Genomic DNA, 19,739 nt, shown 5'->3' on the forward strand with positions numbered 1-19,739 from the left:
AAGTTTGGAGTTTTTTGGAAATAATATAATTGGTATGAACAAATTAAAACTATTCATTATTTCTATAGGTAGGATGTAGGTTCAAGCAAAGAAAAAAAAATGTTGTAATATTACAGCTCGTAAAAAGTGGAGATGGCTTGGGTTTGCTTTACCCTGAGTCTTTAAAAATAAAAATAAAAAAAATTAAAAATAAATAATGTTAGCCTCAAAAATAAAAGCTTCCAAGCTTTAGATCTATTTGAACTATTTAGGGGTTAAAAGCTTTAACTTAAAACATAAAATAAAATTATAAGAGGTATATTATTCCTATTCCAATTATGAATGTAGTTGAACTTGAGGAACGTATATTTGTTTTCAGTATAGCTGCGGTTGCTTAGGAGCCCTGGGGAAATGTTTGGAGGGCCAGAGGTGTGGGGCTGGGTAGTTTGGGCCACTGTTTTAGATGGAGGATGGTAGATGGTGGATGGTAGATGGTGGCTGGCAGCCAGGCACCCCAGGATCGAGTACTTACCGCGGCGGACAGCTGTGTGTATTACACTGCTCCACCGACGCCTCCGGGCGATTAGTAAGGCTGCAGAGCGTATCATCGACATCGGCGTTAGTTAGACGATTCCTGCATATAGGACGAGACATTTTGTAACCTGAGGCAGGCAGCAGAGGGGAATTCAAAGAGATGGAAGAGAAGAACCAGAGGAGAAGAATGTTAGTAAAGAATAAATTGGAAATTGCATTCGAGTGCTTTGTTTTTGCTTCAATATTGTCTCTTTCTTTTCGCTTTAGCTGCACTTTAAAATCAATAAAAGTCAGAAACTTGGTAAACTGTGCGGGGGAAAGTGGTGGCAAGGGCACTTTGCTTGTGCAACTTTAATGTCACTTAAGGTACTTAAGACAGTCGCAGCTCAGAAGCAGCCAGTGTCCTCTGCTTAACACAGTAGTTGCTCAAGGGTCGAGTAAAATACATAAGTAAAAAAATTTTTAAAATAATCTTTAATATCTTTCTAATATCTTACATAATCTTACAAAAAAATAAAGTTTTATTTTTCGTTTACCTATTTCTTATATTTAAACAATACTATACAGATTTCTCGCATAAAAGGGTTCTTTAAATTTTAAGATTTTAAAAAATATTCTTATTTACTTACGTTTAAACCTTTTTTAAGAAGAGCTACATAGGTCTCTAAATGCTATTTTAAAATTATAAGTATGTCAAAAATACTAACGTTAAAAAATAACCTATAAAATCTATTTGATATACTAAGCCCTAGTTTATGTGTTAAGCGATCTCTATAAAATCCCAGAAAAAAACGCCGAATCAATTTCTCAGATTTAATGGGTTAAGTGTCAGCTTCTTGCTGGGGAATAACGCCCATCAGGCCAAGATGAAGGACCATAAAGGGAAGGAGAAGCCCCCAAAAGCACAACCGGAAATCGGCAGATGGCAAAATGCAGTCAGTGAAGGATGAGGTCCGAAATGGGTGGAGGTTACAGGGAGAAATGAAGCGAAGGAGTCGCACAATGCACAACGTCATAACGATCTGTCAGTTTGAAAAATCGTTGCAAGTTTCTAACCCTTGGATACCAGAACGGTGGAGTCCCTGCCCCCGAGATACCCCGATCTCGGGATAAATACAACCTCCCTGAGCAGCTGTGACGCTGATTTTGCAGCAATTGAATTTCGCTTATAAGCTTCACTGCCAAGTGTGTGTGTGAGCCACCGTCATCGTCATCGGGTTTCTCCTTTTCATCCTCATCAGATTCGCCTCCCGCTGACTGCGTATTCATGACACAATTGGCTTAAGGCAATTGGTAATATCCTCTCATGGCATTTACGTCAATTGTCGTGGCCCAAAGAGAAGTCATCTTCAGCTTGAGACTGCATTATGGTGAGGGAAGGTTGTGGGAGGGGATAGGACTCTATGAAAAGCGGGTCATGACCCAGTGGATTTTCAGGGCTCACAGCATCTGTCAGTCTGGAGCTTCTGAAAACGCCGAACCCCTGCCAATTTTCATCACCCACCCTCACTCCTGATTCGGTTGTATTTTTTGTTAATAAATTATAAATAGCCGAAATTTTTAATGGGACAGGCCAGCGGGCAACTGCTTTAATTTCGTCCGTAAAAGTAGAAGAGTTTAAGGGAAAAATTAGTTCATATCTATAGATATCTAGAGATTATCGTAGAGTTAAGTTGTATGATGTAATTTTTTAAGCTTTTAACTTAAAAGTATGAAATATATTAACAAAAAGATCTCAAACCCTAAACAGTCTTGGTCGGATTAAGCCCCCGAATCTATCCCATTTAGGCCTTCCTATAAATCTTTATGCATGAACGTCAAGATCTCGATGTAAGAGCTAAAGAAATGGAAAGGTAATTCAGATTCTTGTATCACTTTTTACTATACCTACCATTTGTTCTTAAAGGAGAAATTAAATTCAAATGATTCTAAAGGTTAAGATAACCACAGACTTTATATGGTATTCTTACCCGCTAACTTTTGTACCTTTTTGCACAGCCTTCCAATTTAATTGCTATTAAATTGAAGACTTTTAGCTGTCAACTAAGTAAACCAGATATCTAACATATATATTTTCCTATGTATTCTGGAATTCAACTACTTTACATATTTATAATATTGACCCCCACACCCACAGCTGCTTATAAAATTTCACGTTTTTCCTATTTTTATCCGAAAGCTTTCTCCTTCGAATATGCTGACATCCATTTGTCAATACCAATAGAAATTTTTAACAAAAACCAACAAACTAAATGAAGATTAAGTGTTTCCAATTCCGAACAAGCTCCATTAGACAGCTCGAGTGGGCACTGAAAAATCGAGAAGAGGACAAGTGAGTGCAGCAGACAGTTGGAACTCCTGTCACGTACATAAGAACTGCAGTTGTCCAACTGCGAAACTACCCAACCAAATATGTATAATTGAGCATAATTGATTTCGTGAAATGTGTGCAATTATATGCCCCAGGAGGGGGCATTGAGCACTGGAACTGAATATGGGGTAAAAGCATTTCAGTGTCCCAGGCAAAAAAAACCCCAATATTAAATCGGTTTGGCCTGAGTCGAACCCCACAGGTGACCATTAAATTGAGGGTGGAACCAGCCGAGTGCTAGGAAATGCCCCAAAAGAGACCCTGGGCACTCGGGGGCACTGCAGTGCACTTGACATTTAACTGACATCTAAAAACTAAACACAGACAGACACATTGAAATGTAATTACAGCCGGGTCAAGCCAAACTCAGTAGGTCACTGGGGTTAGACAAATGCCCTAAGCGATACTGCAATTAAAACTGGAGGAGGAAGCTTGAAATTGATTTGCCATTTGTCGCTGGATAATGCCTGAGTAAACGTCTGGCCTGGAAAGCCCTCGAGTAACCCCAAGCTGGCACTCGGCCAAAGCAAAGGACAACTTATCTCTGACAGGCTAATGGACGGGAAAAATGCCGATCCAAATTATAAATACAAATTTATGAGACACTTGAACGACCAACCCAAGGGAAGCATACTGAAATAGGTTAAAGTTTACCATGCTGTTCAGAACACCCATAATATTTTCTCATTTGCGTGTCAATTCATGGTCATCGTATTTCTCTGTTTACCTTAAAACCGTTGGGTTAATAAATATTGCATATACTAGACTCCTAAGGTAAATCAAAAGAAAACTTAATCAATTAACCAAAGCCTCAAGCTAAAAGCTTTTATCAAGTTCACATTGTAAGTTTTGACTATTTATTTTTCAGAAAACAAGGCATTGCCATAAAATATTAATTAGGCTTTCTGTCAACTTTTGCTAAAATTAATCTTCAGCTCCTTAGTGTGTTATTCGAAGAAAGCAGGCTCCTTTACCTGACGAAGTTCCCAAGTTTTTGGGGCCAACAGTTTTTTTAACGTACACATGCTCGTCAACGCCAAGTTTTATTAACTTGTCATGTTGCACTTCAGAACAAAACTTTTAACTTAACCCCGAAAAGGTAACCTAGCAGCCAAATTAACGACCCGCGTGGAACATGAAACTTAACCGAAGTCTGACTAAAAGTTAATCGACAAACTTCAGTTTCAAATACATTACATCCCCTGGACGATTAATCAGGTAGCAACAAATGCGATAGAAAGAAATACATACAGTTTTCAACAGCCATTTTCCCTGGGAATTGGGGATCTGCCACTCGATTACCATGCAAACATTCAATCGAAACAAATTCCATTTCAATGAAAATAAATGAGCACGACAAATAGCTGATTCCTTCACATACACATACGATTACTGTTGGAAAAATAAATTTGACAGTACTTTTCGGGGAGGGATGGTGAGGGGAAAATGAGCAGGAGGGATTACAAACGGCAGCCAGACACGCCAAGAGGTCCTCGGGCCTCCGATTCCAATGTTCTTGACATATTCCACTTGTTTATTTACCCTCAGGATAGCAAAGGCAGACGCACATCGGCGACACCAAAGTGGCTACACTGAGGGATTTTGGAAGATATTTACTTAAAAAGATAATCAGAATAAACTTTGGTTTAATACACCCTGCAAAACTTATAAGGAAATAAAGCCAAGATCAAGTGTTCCCAAATTAAGAATTAATCTTCTCAATTATTCGAGAAAAAACGTTCTTGAAATCAAGGAAAAAGTACTCTAAAGTTTGTTTTTTGAGATTAAGCAATCTTGAAATAGATATGAAAATGCTTTCGATATTCTATTTGTAAAAAAAGTAGTTTCGGTAACAGATTTTATGAATTTATGATATGATCTTTTGAGCTCGAGAGCGCTTTTGAGAACAGTACTCTTATTGAGTTCTCACTCATTATTAAGCTTATGAGTATTTATTCACTTTCAACTTCTTTAACTAATGTCTTAATCTTATTAAATTTATACCTATAAATGAAAATACAAATAATGTTAAGAATTTTTGGAATGGTTTGTTTAAGATCCACTCAACAAATCTTCTAAAGATCTTTTTTACATAAACAAATCTTCATTAACCTATATTTTTTTGAGAAATGTTCCTATATTATTCTTAGTGCTGGGGGTGGCGGGTAACATAAGGCCGGAACTTACCACTGCCGCAGGTGGCAGAGCACTGCGACATCGGTGCCATCTCCCAGTAATATAGTGGCTGGGAGCAGGAGTTCCCATCGCCGCCGCACACGCCGCATCCGTCGATTTTCTTCGTCGAGCCGATTTTCAAATCGCAGCCAACACGCTAAAAAGAGATGGCAAACCGCTGGCATTAGAAAGATACAAACACAGTCAAAGGCTAAAGGTAAATAAAAATGGCTGCGTAAATAAAGTGTAAATCAACTGTTAGCGGTATCAATAGCGTAACCCACAAAAAGCAGCGGCAATCGTAAATAATGTATGGAAATCAATGAGAAAGGATCCATTGCATAAGCTTAGGACTCGATGGGAATACTAAAAGTGGGGCACTGTTTTGCTTTTTCGCTTTGCCACCAGAGTTCATGGTCTATCAAGCTACAAATGCTTTTTGTGTTTTTTCGGAATGAATCGGCAGATTGTTTGACATGTGAAGGTTGATTAAAATGTGCATTGAGCTCAGGATATATTTATATTGCCTTAGACAAGGTTGTCTGAAAATAATTTTGTTGCATGAATATCCACTAAATTCTAAATGAACTTCTTTGTATTAAAGTATTTAAAACCAATTTTATTTTTTATATTAAGAAAACATGTTCCTTTTTTTACTTTTTTACAAAATTGAGAGTCTATCCTTTACTTAAATACTGGTTACCCATGTCATACCCGTTTTTGGATGCTAAAAGTTGAGTTTTACTCTCTGCCGGCTTCCTGTTTGCCTGCTGTGTAAGTGTAAGCTGCAAGACAAACAAGCCAAGTTAAAGCCCGCGGCTCACATAACAAACCGCGAAGCTGGCAGCAAGGCTTCTGATTTATTTATAACGGATATATACGTAATACCCATCTACAAATATATACGTATCCACGTATATAGAATGCCTGTGGCGTCTGCTGCTCCGCACCCTCTGTTTGGCGACAAATAAAACACAACGTAAACCGCATGACATATTGGCGTTTATTACAACAAATTGGGGTGACGATTTGGTGGCATTACAGGGCAGTCGGGAACTAGGCGAAACTTGGATAAGATGCCGTACTCCCACACACAGAAGCACACATATCTGTGGGTACGTGTATACCAACTTGTTGGAACTGGAACTGAAACCGAACCGAAACTCAAACAGTCGACTCGAGGAGGAAAAGAAAAACCCCTAGGCTGGGCCAAGTTATGTCGTCGTGGCTGCGGCTGTCGCCAACTTCGTTTGACATTATTGTAGTTGTAATCCTGCCAAGCCTTGGCAGACATCCCCGCCACTCCAGGATGACGAGGGTTGCCCCGACACCTACTCCACAGATCCCGCCTGAATGGCTTCATTATGCGAATTCTTACATTTAACTTATGAAGAGCTCTTCATGGTAAATGAATAATCAAAATGAAATTATTCTCAAATTGATCAAAAGTTAAAGAAAATGTGCACGAGTATTCTTATTTTTACTAACATTATATTGCAAATTAATTACATGCCAATCTTAGGTAGTTCCAAAACACGAATTTCAAATTTCAAAATTTTAAAATCTCTAATTCAAGATAGAAAACGATAGACCTTAGTCTAATTCATGTTTATTTAAAGCATTTTTAATGTTATGAAAAAAATTAACAGCAGTTGAAAATATTTTAAATGACCATGAAATTAATTGCTTTTAAAATTTGTATCAGTGTATGTTATTTATTAAATATCGTTGTAAATACAAATAAAATAAATTAATGGTAAATAGACTTGGTACCAAAAAATTAAAAGCAGTTGAAAATATTTTAAATGACCATGAAATTAATTGCTTTTACAATTTTTTATCAGTGTATTTTATTTATTAAAAATCGTAGTAAATACAAATAAAATAAAGTAATGGAAAATAGACTTGGTACCAATGTCAACTTTTCGGCCTCCCCTCGCCACCCATGTCAACATATCGTAGCATACTTTGCAGCGCATTGCGAGGGGAATCCCCTGCCGTGACTCAGGGAACGATTTTTTGCTGCCACTCTGCTCGACGTTGCCCTGGAGCAAGCTTTATTGGCATTTCAATAGTTGACTTTTGACGGCAGCAGCAGCAGTGGCACTTCCAACTGAGGCAGAAAAACCTGCATGGGCCGCCCCCATGCCTTTCGGCCGCCCACTTTATGATTTATTTATGCGCCGGAGCATAATGATACAAAGGCGCTTGTGTTGTGCAATCTACATACATATACATATGCTTAAGGCCCTCCCGAAGGGATCCCCGGCGAAAGTAGCTTTGTTTTTGCCTTTTTGGGGTCTTAGGCTCTTGGCCAAAAGCCTACGGCCAAGAGCAAGACCTTCCCCACCAACAAAATTGTGGACGTAATTTATCATCTTTCGCCACGCCGTTGGGGAATAGTTGAAGTGGAAGGGACGGCACAAAAGGGAAGGAACTACGGGAAGGAAGTAGCCACCCACCCAACGCCCGATTACTGTTGAAGGACAAACTTTGCCTAAATGGGACTCACCTGACATTTGCCTTGGATGCACATATCCAGGCTGCCGGAACGACAGCGGGTTCCATCCTGGACCCTCGCCGACAGCTGCACAATGACGCTCTGCTCGTCGTAGTGCTCCGCCTCCTCGGGATTCCCGCCTCCCGTCTCCCGGGATATGTCTTCGACGAGATGCGCCGGATGTCCCCTGCGGATGGAGATTATATATATATTTTGCACTATGGTTATCCAAGAATTTAATGGAAAAGGCGTCGCCTGATAAAACGGCTGATAAGGGTGAAGGATGACGAAAAGGACAATTTCAAAGAGCTTCTTGCTGATTAAATGTAAACCAAGCTAAAATAATGCTTAAATATTTGTGCTTTCCCTAAAGGGAAATTTAAATTAATAAATGTGATTTAAAATAATTAAACAAATCTTAACTAGGTATAAACAAAATTTTTTAAATTAGGAGGACATATTTTCAAGGAATTGATCCTTAAAACTTTTTATTTTTCTTTATCACACCATTCTCAAACATTTGCTAAATTATCACCCAAATTAAATCAAACCTAAATATCTAATCCTATCACTTTTCCAAATTAAACAGTGTTATTTTTCACACCACCACATATATGCATACTTAGTGCTTCCCTACGAATCACTTCCCGAAGCAGTTCCCCCTCTGGGTTATCCCCTTACAAATTGCTTCCTTTGCGGCAAGTTCCCCTGCCCGCTTGCATTTGCAACTAAATTGCAGAAACTTAAAGCTTAGCAAATGATTTATTTAGCCCGCATATGTGTGCGAAAAAAAAAAGTAGACGTGAGAAAAAAATCCAAATGGATTAACCACAGGAACTGGAAACCGCAGAATCCCAATCCCAAACACGACTGCCACTAATTTGAACCGCAAAAAGGGGAAAATGCTACAGCAAAATAAAAAAGAAATGGAAAAGGGACAAACAGCTTTTTATTGTCACAGGGACCAGGAACCGGAACGGGAATCAGCACCAAGCCAAATCAGACCAGACCACAGGACCCAAATGGAAGCCACTTGAAGCTACACCGCACGGCTGGCCGAACGGAGGGCATGATGAATAATGAGCGCACATCCGACTGGACCAGCTGCACCACAGTCCGATTAGGTGTGGCCATGATTCCATTATGCAACAAGCCTCACTTTGAAAAATATTACACAATAAAACAAAAAAGTAAATAACAATTTAATATTCTGATGGTACATTAAGTATCATTTAAAGATAAAGATAAAGTTCTTAAGTGTTAGCTTGATATTGAAAAATGGTATTTATTAAATTTATTCTGTTTTAATACAAAAATGTAAGTAACAATTTATCCCTATGGTAAATTTATCAAGTATCATTTAAGTACCTTTGAATAATGTAAACTAATATCAAGTTTACATTATTCAAAGGTACTTAAATGATACTTGATATATATAGTTGAGAAGATATAGTTCTTAAGTGTTAGCTTGATATTGAGAAATGGTATTTCTTCAATTTATTCTGCCTTAATACAAAAATTTAAAAAACAATTTATGCCTATGGTATATTTATCAAGTATCATTTAAGTACCTTTGAATAATGTGAACTTGATATTAAGTAGAAGTAGTTCTTAAATGTTAGTTTGATATTGAGAAATGGTATTTCTTAAATTTCCTCTCTTTGAAAATTCTCTGAAATCAATCAATCAGATTCTTTTAAAATAAAAGTCTCAAATAACCCTTATATATTTACGGTGGCATAATAAAATAATAATACCTATAATACTAAAATCAGGATTAAAAATATATGAGTTTTTGTTTTAAGTTAGGTGAAAAAAAAAGATTACTAAGGGTATTTTGTCTTATAAATTTTTGTTGAGTGCTCCCCCCAGCTGAACAGTCACACTCACCGGCATGTGAGCGCACAGGGCTCGACATAATCGTAGTGCGGAGTCCACTTGTACAGGGTGCCATCGTAGGGCACATCGTTGTAGGCGGCACATTGGCTGGAGCGGAAGTCCTGTTGCTCCGGACACGGCTGCATGTTGCAGATGCGATAGCGGGCGCTCTCGCCGCGGCAACTGCCAGGGTTGCCGCACCGACGCATCTGTTGCATGATGCCCCCGTCGCAGGTGCGCGAGCAGGTCGACCAATCCGACCAGGATGACCACTGGCCGGGTCCACCGCCTCCTCCTCCTCCTCCTCCGCCACCGCCGCCTCCCGAACTTTGACCCTTCGCTCGCTTCTGTTGCTGCAAATTGGCAGTTGCATTTGGGGGCTTATTGTGCCGGTGTGTGGCAAATGAAAGGCCCAGGCTACTTACTTCCAGTTCATTTTCTAAATCGGATGCTGTGTTCCATGTGTCGTCGAATGCTTGACTCGCATTAAGCTTCTTTGCCCAGGCAGCCCGTATATCCAATAGGCATAGAGTGGTCTAAAAGTAGAGGAGATTTGGGAAACAAGCGATTAGTAATTACCTTGGTAACCATAATACTAACTAGTACTAATGACCAGCAAAGTCTAAAGGAAGGTTGCATACCTATATTAAAAACCCCATAACTCATAGTCAAGAAACATGAAATTAATTCCCCTCTCATCAGACCCACTTATGCATAAAACTATCTAGTTCGTGGCATAATGCCAACTTGAGCCCAATATCGCGATGCAAAGTATGTCACATATTTGACATTTAGGGTTCAAGCCCCAGAGCCAAGCTCTCACATTGATATAAATTGTTTTCCCTCGCACGCGCCGTTCCTGTTAGTCACGTTAACAATTTGCATTTCGGCTTCCTGGCTTTGGTTTTCCTCTTTTTCATATCGAAGGCACTTTAACCCTGCGACACGCATCACGTATATATATGTACATTGTACATATAGAAGGACAGGAATTGAAAGCAATCTCGACTCTGTACGGTGGGTAATATAAAAGTCAAAACTAATGTGTAACATCCCTAACTCGAAGTCGAACTAGTTTTATTCGCAATCGTAAAATGTATTCTATAATTCGAATGCTTGAACTTCCTTGGTGGCAGATGGTGGTTCAAGTTACATATGTAAGTTAGACTCTATAACTCTAAATATATTACCTTAAAACCAAAAATGCATAAGTGTTTTTTAGTTTTTTAAAATTGTTGTAGAGTTATTTTTAACGCAACTTCATAGAAAAATAAAAATAAAAAAACATAATTTCTAATCTAATTTGAGGTACTTACAGATTTAATATCATCGTACTTATATATACTTTAAGTTAGATTACTAAAAAACAAAAACCGATCTGTTCTCCCAGTGTCGCCATTTCATGGGTTCAGGGAGGAGAAAATCGCTCATACCACACGTTGTCTGCTCCTGCTGTTACTGCTGTTTTATGGCGTGTCGCGAAATGTCCACGTGCTTCAATTTAACGAAAACTACTCATATGTATATAGTATGGGCACCTACACGCAATCACGACCTTAACTGCTGCGACTTAACAAGTATGTAAGTGTTTATCACAGGAAGCAGGCCATTCCAACTTTTAAGTATTTTACAACATGAACTTAAGGTGGAATTCTTATGTTACTGCGTCTATAATCGTACACAAAACTTTATCTTTTTTTGGGTCTTATTTACCTACAATATTAATCAAAATACATTCATTTATAGTCTTTGTTTTATTTAATTTGAACAAAAAATGATAAAGACTCACAAGAGATCTTAATGTCTTTATAAATGGGGGTAAAAGATGTTTAAAATTCTCCTTTATTACATTCCCAACTGAACAGATACTAAATACTTTTGAAAAACTCATTGTATAAATATGTATAGCTAGAATCTTAGAGTCTATAAGTTCTTGCCCAAACAACCAAGTTCATTTGTTGATCCAAAGTTATTATCGGTGTTAGCTTAATCGCTGCAACATATCTGCCACATCTGTTGTCAGCTTGTAGAAATCACACAGCGAACTAAGAACAACGCATGTGGCTAACAAGCAGTCGGCTTAACAACTTTCTGTCTAAGCCAAGGTCTAAGCCCTCTGAACTCACCCATTCCGGTTGGCGGTGCAATCTTTAAGGCAAATCAGCGCCAAATGGACCAGAGCAACAGCCACAAACAAATCCCAGCCAGGGGGAGGATTTGGGCGGGTAAACCTTCCGGAACGGAAGCTCATACCATATGGATTGTCTCCTGCATGATACATGACCTGACCCAAAGAATCAACCCACACAAACTGGCTCTTTCGCACTCGCATTTGATAGCAGTTTGGATAGAATGAAATGAAGGATATGTAAAGCCAACAAGATGGAATGCCCGATATAGCAAGTGCAGAAAGGGGAAAAAAACAAAGCAAAGCCAGAGGTGGAAACTCTTAACAAAATCGGCGTAAAATCTCATATGTCCATCCATGCGGTTAGGAAAAGCTACTAAATTACTATCCAAGTATCTATTACCACGTTTCAAGTGTTGCCACTGGTCAGAGGCCCATTGTGTGTGTTCTCCCCTAATGGAAATGTTGAAGCCTATAGGCGACCCTTGGGCAAACATTAGGAGAACAAGTAACGAACCCACTAAAGACTTAGCCCTAGCCACGTGCTCGACGTCGACAGGTGTAAACCCTCCTTTTCCGCCGGACAGGAAGTCGGGTATTTGTAGGTATGTGGTTGGAAGTGGTATGGGTAGCAAAGAAAAAAAAACATTAGCAAATAGCAAACATTGGATAGGTCTAGCACATTTTATGCACAAGCTTTTTGCGATTCCGGTAATTATTTATTTATGAGTTAAAACCGTTTCAATAACTCACTTTTGCCATTCTATCCCCACTTCAACCTCCACTCGGGCACACGTCAAATGTCGAGTTCTACGGTTTTCCACGGGCTTGTGGGCTTGCCGTCGTCCTCGTGGCAGGAAGTCATTGTAGGTAGTTAGTTAATGTGCACAGTGGTGCGAAAGTGATGTATTTATGGGTTCGTAGGGAAGGGATAGCAGTGTTATGCCCTGCTGGAATTTACTGCATAAGAAGGGAGTGAGTTGATGGATTAAAGGAAGGCGAGTGCTTCCTGTCTACTACTTGTACTACTACTATAAAAGTTGATGAAACGAAAGTGTTTAGGTATAGTGCTCACAATAACATTGTCAAGCTTCCATTCATCTACATGTTCTTTGTATTAGGCTATCCAACATAAACGCGAATTCTTTAGTTGTCAATTATGTGATCACAATGGTTTCATTTTTATAAGTATTATTTGGTCCAACTGTACAAACGCGAATTCTTCAGAAGAAGGGCGTCTAAAATAACAATGAAGTTCAATTGGGTAGCACAATGTTACTCAAAACCGCGAATTCTTTAGGAGAGAACCAGTTACTTCGATTTTTACAATTCTTTAGGTGGCAATTATGTGATCACAATGGCTTTGGAACGCTTCTATTCACATCAGTCTGAAGAACTCGCGGTTTCATTTTTATAAGCATTTTGTATTATTTGGCCCAACTGTACAAACGCGAATTCTTCAGAAGAACGGCGTCTAAAATAACAATGAAGTTCAATTGGGTAGCACAATGTTACACAAAACCGCGAATTCTTTAGGAGAGAACCAGTTACTTCGATTTTTACATTCTTACATGTTCTTACATGATAATAGCTATGGAATATTAATAAATAATTCATAGTAAGAACCATTTCCAACTTCCCAACCCACTGTGCCCGCCTGTTGTCAGGCCAGAACAGACAGCCAAGTCTATTTCCAAAGACAGTCGGAGATGCTACAGTACGTCAGACAGCCGAGGGGAGGTGAACTGGGACGTCAGGCAGTTTTTGCATAAATACTGGGGCACGGTTGGTTAGGTCGGGGTTGAATGGAGAGCATCCCTCCAGGATGCTGCTGCCGAATGCCGGAGCGTTAGTGAGTCCAACAGACGATTAGACTGTCAAAGATGACGAAGGGGAGTGGAGTCGGGGGTCTTGTTCAGGTAAACGCTGTTCCGTCAGTTGATTGTATTGTAGAGCCAAGAGCCAGGGGATGAGGAGTTTATATACCTTCAGTTGGATAATGTGTCTGTAGCGTCACGTCAGTTATTTATTCAAAGCGACAGCGACAGGCGGCGCAAAACGTCAATGAGCTAAAATTTCCGTATGCGAAGGTTGCACAGGTTGCTGCCGCAAAAGAGAAGGACGATGCCGAAGGGTTCGGGGTTCTTATGGATGATATAATAGCTAGGATGAAGTCGGTGTCGCTATAGCCGCAGCAGCTACAGTTACACCAGCAACCGAAACGTTGACATGACAAGGGATAGACGGATGGATGAACTGGGTTCTGGGTTCTGGGTTCTGGGCTTTTGGGTCTCGGAATTGATGGTTTATGCTCCGGATCGTTTCCGCTCTGTTCTGTTCTTTGACTTCGGGGGCCTGTCTAACCTGTCCGATTGTCTAGGCTTGTCTATCCATTTGACTGACATTACTTTGTCATTAATTTTCGATGGCAACACTTAACGCATATGGAAAGGTCAAGGGTCGTGGTCCGCATCACTCCAAAAATAAAACTCCTAACTTGGGTAGAAAAAATCGAAGGACGCAATTGAGAAAGAGAGAGTGAACCAACTTACGCATCGCGTCTGTCTGTCTCCCTCTATAATGCCATTTAACGACTGTAAGTGGCCAAGGGCTTAGCCGTTGTTAACTGTTTCCGGCTTTATATGCAGTCTGTCTCGACTACCGACTCCGTATGGCTTCGCTTTGACCTCCAACTTTGCGCTGGACACTGCAGACGGATTTGTTTGGTTCGACTGGAATTGGGTTGCCAGGGAGCCTTAATACTGTTAAAGGGGTTCTAACGTGATGCTAAAAGTCCAGGGCTTGTGGTGAATTATATTACACGATTTTAGCGCATTCATATTACTACTAAGCGTGCTATGAAAAGTTAGTTGGTTTAATATTTTAAGTTCCTTTGAAATTAAATCGACAAATCTTTCTTCCGTATATATATAGAAATAAAAGAAAACACATTTCCAGTATATATTTGAATCAGCTTAAACGAAATTCTTAGGTTTTAGTCTAAGGAAATATATTTTAATATTTAAACACCTAGTACTCAACAATTTTGAGCATTTGTATTTAAAAGGTGGGCATAACACCTGGATTTAATATTGTTTCCGATTGGGTCGAGAACGGGTATCTCATATCCCTTTTTTTTAAAGCAGTTCCATTTGGTATGCTAGTGATTAAAGGAAATTTGTTATGAAATTAAAGAAAAAAAACTTTTGAAATGAAAATATTGTTATTTTTTTCTGTGTGGATTCATCAAACACTCTCATCCCCCATTCTTTGCTTATGGATGGCATAAAATACATTTCCGGAAAAAATTTAACCCATAAAGAAAAGTATAAAAACCAAAAACTTTTGCTTGGCTGCTGCTAAAAACATGAGCAAAGCCCACAAAAAGACGGGAATAAAAAGCAAAGTAAATAAATCATAAGGAGAAACAAAAATATGGATATGTGCCAAAAACTTTGTCAATAAATATCATCGATGCCTTGATGGGTTACAGATACCTTATATATACGTTTGTATATATGTATATATGGGCAAGAGGAAAGGTTTTGCAGGAGCAAGTTTTGTTTTTCAGAGTCCTTTGCATGTCGGAAAGTCATTAACTCAAAAACGGTATCAAAATGAAATTGAAATAAAATGCACGACATACCGAATGTTAAACCGTCAAAGAGAGTTGAGGGCGGGGGATTGGGGTGTGCTGAAATGGATTGAACCCGGGACTGGGAGCGAGTTAAAAACAAACAAGTGTTGTCGCCAGATAGCCGAATAGCCAGGAACCCAGGAACCCAGAAACAGATCCAGACACAGACACAGGATTACATGAGAGTGTTACAAATTTTATGCCTGTTCTACACGTTCAAACGGGGCGATAAAAAGAGAGGGCTGCCCCAGGATCGGGTGAAATGTGAAATGCGAAAAAGGCAGTGGTTCTGAAACGGAATGCCAGAGCATAGTTTGTTCTTTCTGAAGTTGGAACGTGATATTTGCACAAAAGGCGGGTATTTCAAGTGGCAAATGGCACGGCCATGCTCCATCTCCCTCCCTCTCGCCAGCCGGCCCATCAAAAATGGGGGAGAGAACGAGAGGGTAGAGTGCAACTTTGTGAAATTGAGTTTTCATGTAGACTATTTCAATTTATTAATTGCTCACGGAAGTGCTAAAAACGGAAAATGGTGTGGTTGTTAAGCCAATTCAGAACTCGAAGTCTCACTTTAAAAGTAAATAATACATTGTAATCACTTGGAAATTTAAGAATGCTTTTCGGTTTTAATGGCGAAACATAATTAAAGATATGAATGTCTGGTTGTAAAAAAGGATTTCTGTTACTTCCCCCATTAAATGTCTACACTAATCTAATATGCAATTAAAATAATTATCTGTATGCTGAATTTAAAAATTTGTTTACCATATGTATTTAAAATAAATACAAAAACATAATGTTTAATTCAAAGCATAGACATTTAGTTGCATGATTAAATTTGAACATATTTGAACCAATGTTCAAAATATAAAATATTTGTGGGCCGAAGAACTTTAGCTTCCAGCGCCCCTTCTTTTTTTTAATATTAATTTTAGTATTATATACTAGCTTTAATTTGTTAAAATAAAATAAATAAATAATAAAATATTTGATTTTGCCATTATATATTTATTTATTTATTAAATATGATAGTAAAGATTAAAGAACTAAGATTAACATAGGATGTCTAGTGCTAGCTGAAGGGCCTTTGGCCATAATCTTTAGAAATTATTAAAGTTTATATTAAAATCAATGTTCTTAAACTATGTAATTATAGTCAAATTAAATATTTCCAGTTTTTAAATTGTTGGATTTGTTAGGTTATTTATCAGTGTATCTTATATCTGTTTGGATGCCCGATAGATTAATAAATCATTTTGTGTTTACCTACCTATAGAGTACTCAACCTCAAGTTTTATTATTTCAATTCCCAAATGCCGGACTGATTTCATATACATGTATATGTTTAATACCCGCCCTGTCTAAAAGCCCTTACCACTCGACCACCACTCACGGATGCCATTAATCATCTCCAGCTTCGACTCTCCAACTTCTTGAAGCACTCTTGGAAAACACTCACCGCAAAAAACTTGTCAACTACGCCTAGGCCATTAACACGCCGGCACACAACAAGACAAACACGCCAACAAGGACTACCAAACAAATATCGGCCAGGACGAAAAGACAGACAGACTTACAGACAAATAGTGGTTATATGTAGGGGCTAACGGCAACACGCAAAAACCGAAACCAAAACATAAACCTTGGGACCAAAGTCAAATTCATAGCAGAAATGAACAGGCAAAATAAAAAGATACGTACTTAAGGAAGGCAGAAAATACTATGCCAAAGAAATATTTACTACACGTAACAATAAATCCACTCGAGAGGCAGGCGAACAACAGGCAAAGCCTGCACAAAGACCCCAGAAGAAAGAGCCGAAGAAATGGGAGCGAGGCTTTCTCCCTGCCCCCATTGACAACAAAAAGCCTTTCACATCAATCCCAACGAAGAGCCCTTTTGCCAGGAAGTGGAACATTTCATACACCCTCCTCGACAAATTGATTCTAAGATTAAATCTTGACGGAAGAAATCGGGAAATGCGAACCGAATCACCTTTCTTTTCCCCAGGTGATTAAATTTCCCATAAATTATTATTGGACTTGGCTTAAATAGAACCGCAAAAAAAAAACAGGAGCAGCTTCAGGTGTTTTGGGTCACAGGCCTGAAAACTAATTACCCAACACACCGGCCGTATAAAAATAAACCAGGACAATGTCCAAAAAGAGTTTCACCTGGCTGGTTTTCCATCCGAAATTGGATGGTTGCCATTTCTAATTTCAATTCCTGGCTGCGGTTCCTTATTTTGTTTGTTTTCTCCCCCTATTGTTAGTTTTTTTGCTTTTGTGGCGGCTTTACCATTGATGCTCCCCACAAATGTGACGCCAAATGTCCATTGACATCGCTTTTTGGTTTTCTCGAAATTGGCAGCGTCGCCTGCTCAACATTAAAATTAATTACCACAAATGGACAACTCTCATTACTGAACTTTCTTTCTTTCTCCTCGGCTCTGCATATATATTTTAGTACATGGTTTTATGCCAGTACATAAGGCTTGTATATAGAAACCATGACTATTGTTATTATGAGGAACATGCCGAATGGAACTGGGATTTCAGTAGAAAGAAACAGGGAACACGAACGCGAGCAGCACCATCGAGTGGGGGGTCCTTGAAACTATACAAAAGTATATCATTAATTTTTAGCTTTTTCGCTTGTCACCTACCGCAGATTCTATGGAGCATAACGAAAGCGTTGGGAAAAGAAATTTAAAAAAAGAAATTAAAAAGTTTTTAAGGATTTATTTTAATTTAAAGCTAAATTTTTATAGGCTTTAGTCCATTTGAACAGCTTTTAAAATCAATATATAATAATTAAAAAGGTCTTTCCAGAAAATAATTGGATAAATGATATTTTATAAAAATGTATTATTTCTTTAAGGAACACAAATAGATATAATATATAAATATTTTTGGAAGCCCTTGAACAATCAGGCAGAGAAACGAAAATTTTTTCTTTAAGATAAAAAAAATGTTTTTGATTTTTAATGAAACGATTATAACTTTTCTATTTAATTGACGAAATATTCATTTTTTCTCCAATTACGTGTCAGTACCTTAAATATTTTTCAGGAAACCATGTTAATTTGGGGAAAATATCACCATTTTCCCACCGCCAGATTCACTCCTAGTGTTTATATACTCTGATCGATTTCTCCATGGTATTCGCCCACGAAAAGTTCAACTAACTATAGTTTTGGTAGCGCATCAGCGACCAATTGAATGGATTGCCGCCCCATTTCGAGCCCCCGCCCACTATTTGGGGGCCATCAAACACATAACAATGCCGCAGAACAAAATCGCGCCACTTTAACGTGGCCATTGCCATGGCGAATGTGAGTATGTGAGCTGGAAAGTGTGTGTTTGTAGGGGGCAACAAACAAAACCCAACTGAACTTAGCCGAACACGAATAAAGGCAAGGAAAACTGAGCTGAATAGCACGGAATGAATAAAGGAATCCAGGACTCAGCAAAAGCTAAGGAAAGTAAAAAAAAAGGAAAATCTGAGTTGAAAAAGGCAGCGAACTTGGGTTTGAGCCCGGAAAAAACCAGCTGAAAATCATGAAATATTTCGTACATTAACAATTGTTAGAAGGAGTTCCTCTTCCATTTCCCTCCAACGTACTTCCCCCCAGCAACTTGCCAATAATAGTTGCATTTGACTTTGTTTCCATCTGAAAGTCGGAGTTTGGGGGTTGCGAAACGAAGATGGAACCTAGAAGTCAGCATCTTATGTATTCCATTATGACTGTGCTACAGTTTTTCTTTGACTTCCCCCATTTCAGCAATTTCTTTTAGACTTTCTGGCTCAATTACTCAAAGTTTTTGTGCTCAAATCAAATGAGTAAACAAAAAGAATTCAGTTATGCATTTCAGTTTCAGCTACAATGGTTTCAAATTAATTTATCATTTCGATGGAGTTTTTTGTTAGTCTTTTGTTTGTTGTTGGCCCTTTTCAACTTTAAAAATTGTATATATTTTTGTAGTAAATATTAGAATAATTAGAAAGAAATAATCAAAATATTAAATTATATTTTATAATTTTCATTGATTAATATCAGAGTTCTGTTACTCAAAAGTTTAATAACTGTGTGAATACCAAAACTTCCCCCATTTCTTATCTTACACTATAAACTCCAACTTGTTTACAGCACTCTCTTAAAATGCACAGTGACCTTCGTTTCAACAAATTTGCCCTGGGAAGACATCATCAGTTCAGAACTTTGAACAAAGTTTTTGCTCTTGGTCCCCGAACCATAAACGCTGGCAAAACGATCACACAAATTTGTGATTATAAACTTTTCAACAGCTATTCACGCGTGCCCACTTAAATATGCAACAATTTCCGCATAATTTCATACACACCGTGCCGCTACATGTTACTTCGACCGCCCTTTTTGCCCCCAAATTGCAGCAGGTGAGGCTAATCACGTGACATTCCAACACGAACTCACGGACACAGAGCCTTTGGCCAAACAATTATTACGCCCCAGCAGACACACACACACGCGCAGTGGCCCACAAACACGCATGCACAG

The 19,739-nt window shown here is 38.6% G+C and overlaps 1 protein-coding gene across 1 annotated transcript in view; it reads right to left on the bottom strand.

Annotated features, from left to right (window-relative positions):
• The window catches only part of LOC119546440 (protein madd-4), a 62,816-nt gene that overhangs the window by 28,197 nt on the left and 14,880 nt on the right, over positions 1–19,739 (bottom strand). The window contains exons 4-8 of the mRNA XM_037852715.1: positions 9,863–9,973; positions 9,450–9,790; positions 7,572–7,746; positions 5,072–5,216; positions 512–641 (exon numbers count right to left, since the gene is read on the bottom strand). Coding sequence (XP_037708643.1) covers positions 512–641; positions 5,072–5,216; positions 7,572–7,746; positions 9,450–9,790; positions 9,863–9,973 — 902 coding nt within the window. The remainder of the gene's footprint in view (positions 1–511; positions 642–5,071; positions 5,217–7,571; positions 7,747–9,449; positions 9,791–9,862; positions 9,974–19,739) is intronic.

Source organism: Drosophila subpulchrella, chromosome 2L, assembly GCF_014743375.2.
Source record: "Drosophila subpulchrella strain 33 F10 #4 breed RU33 chromosome 2L, RU_Dsub_v1.1 Primary Assembly, whole genome shotgun sequence".
Taxonomy (NCBI): Eukaryota; Metazoa; Arthropoda; class Insecta; order Diptera; family Drosophilidae; genus Drosophila; species Drosophila subpulchrella.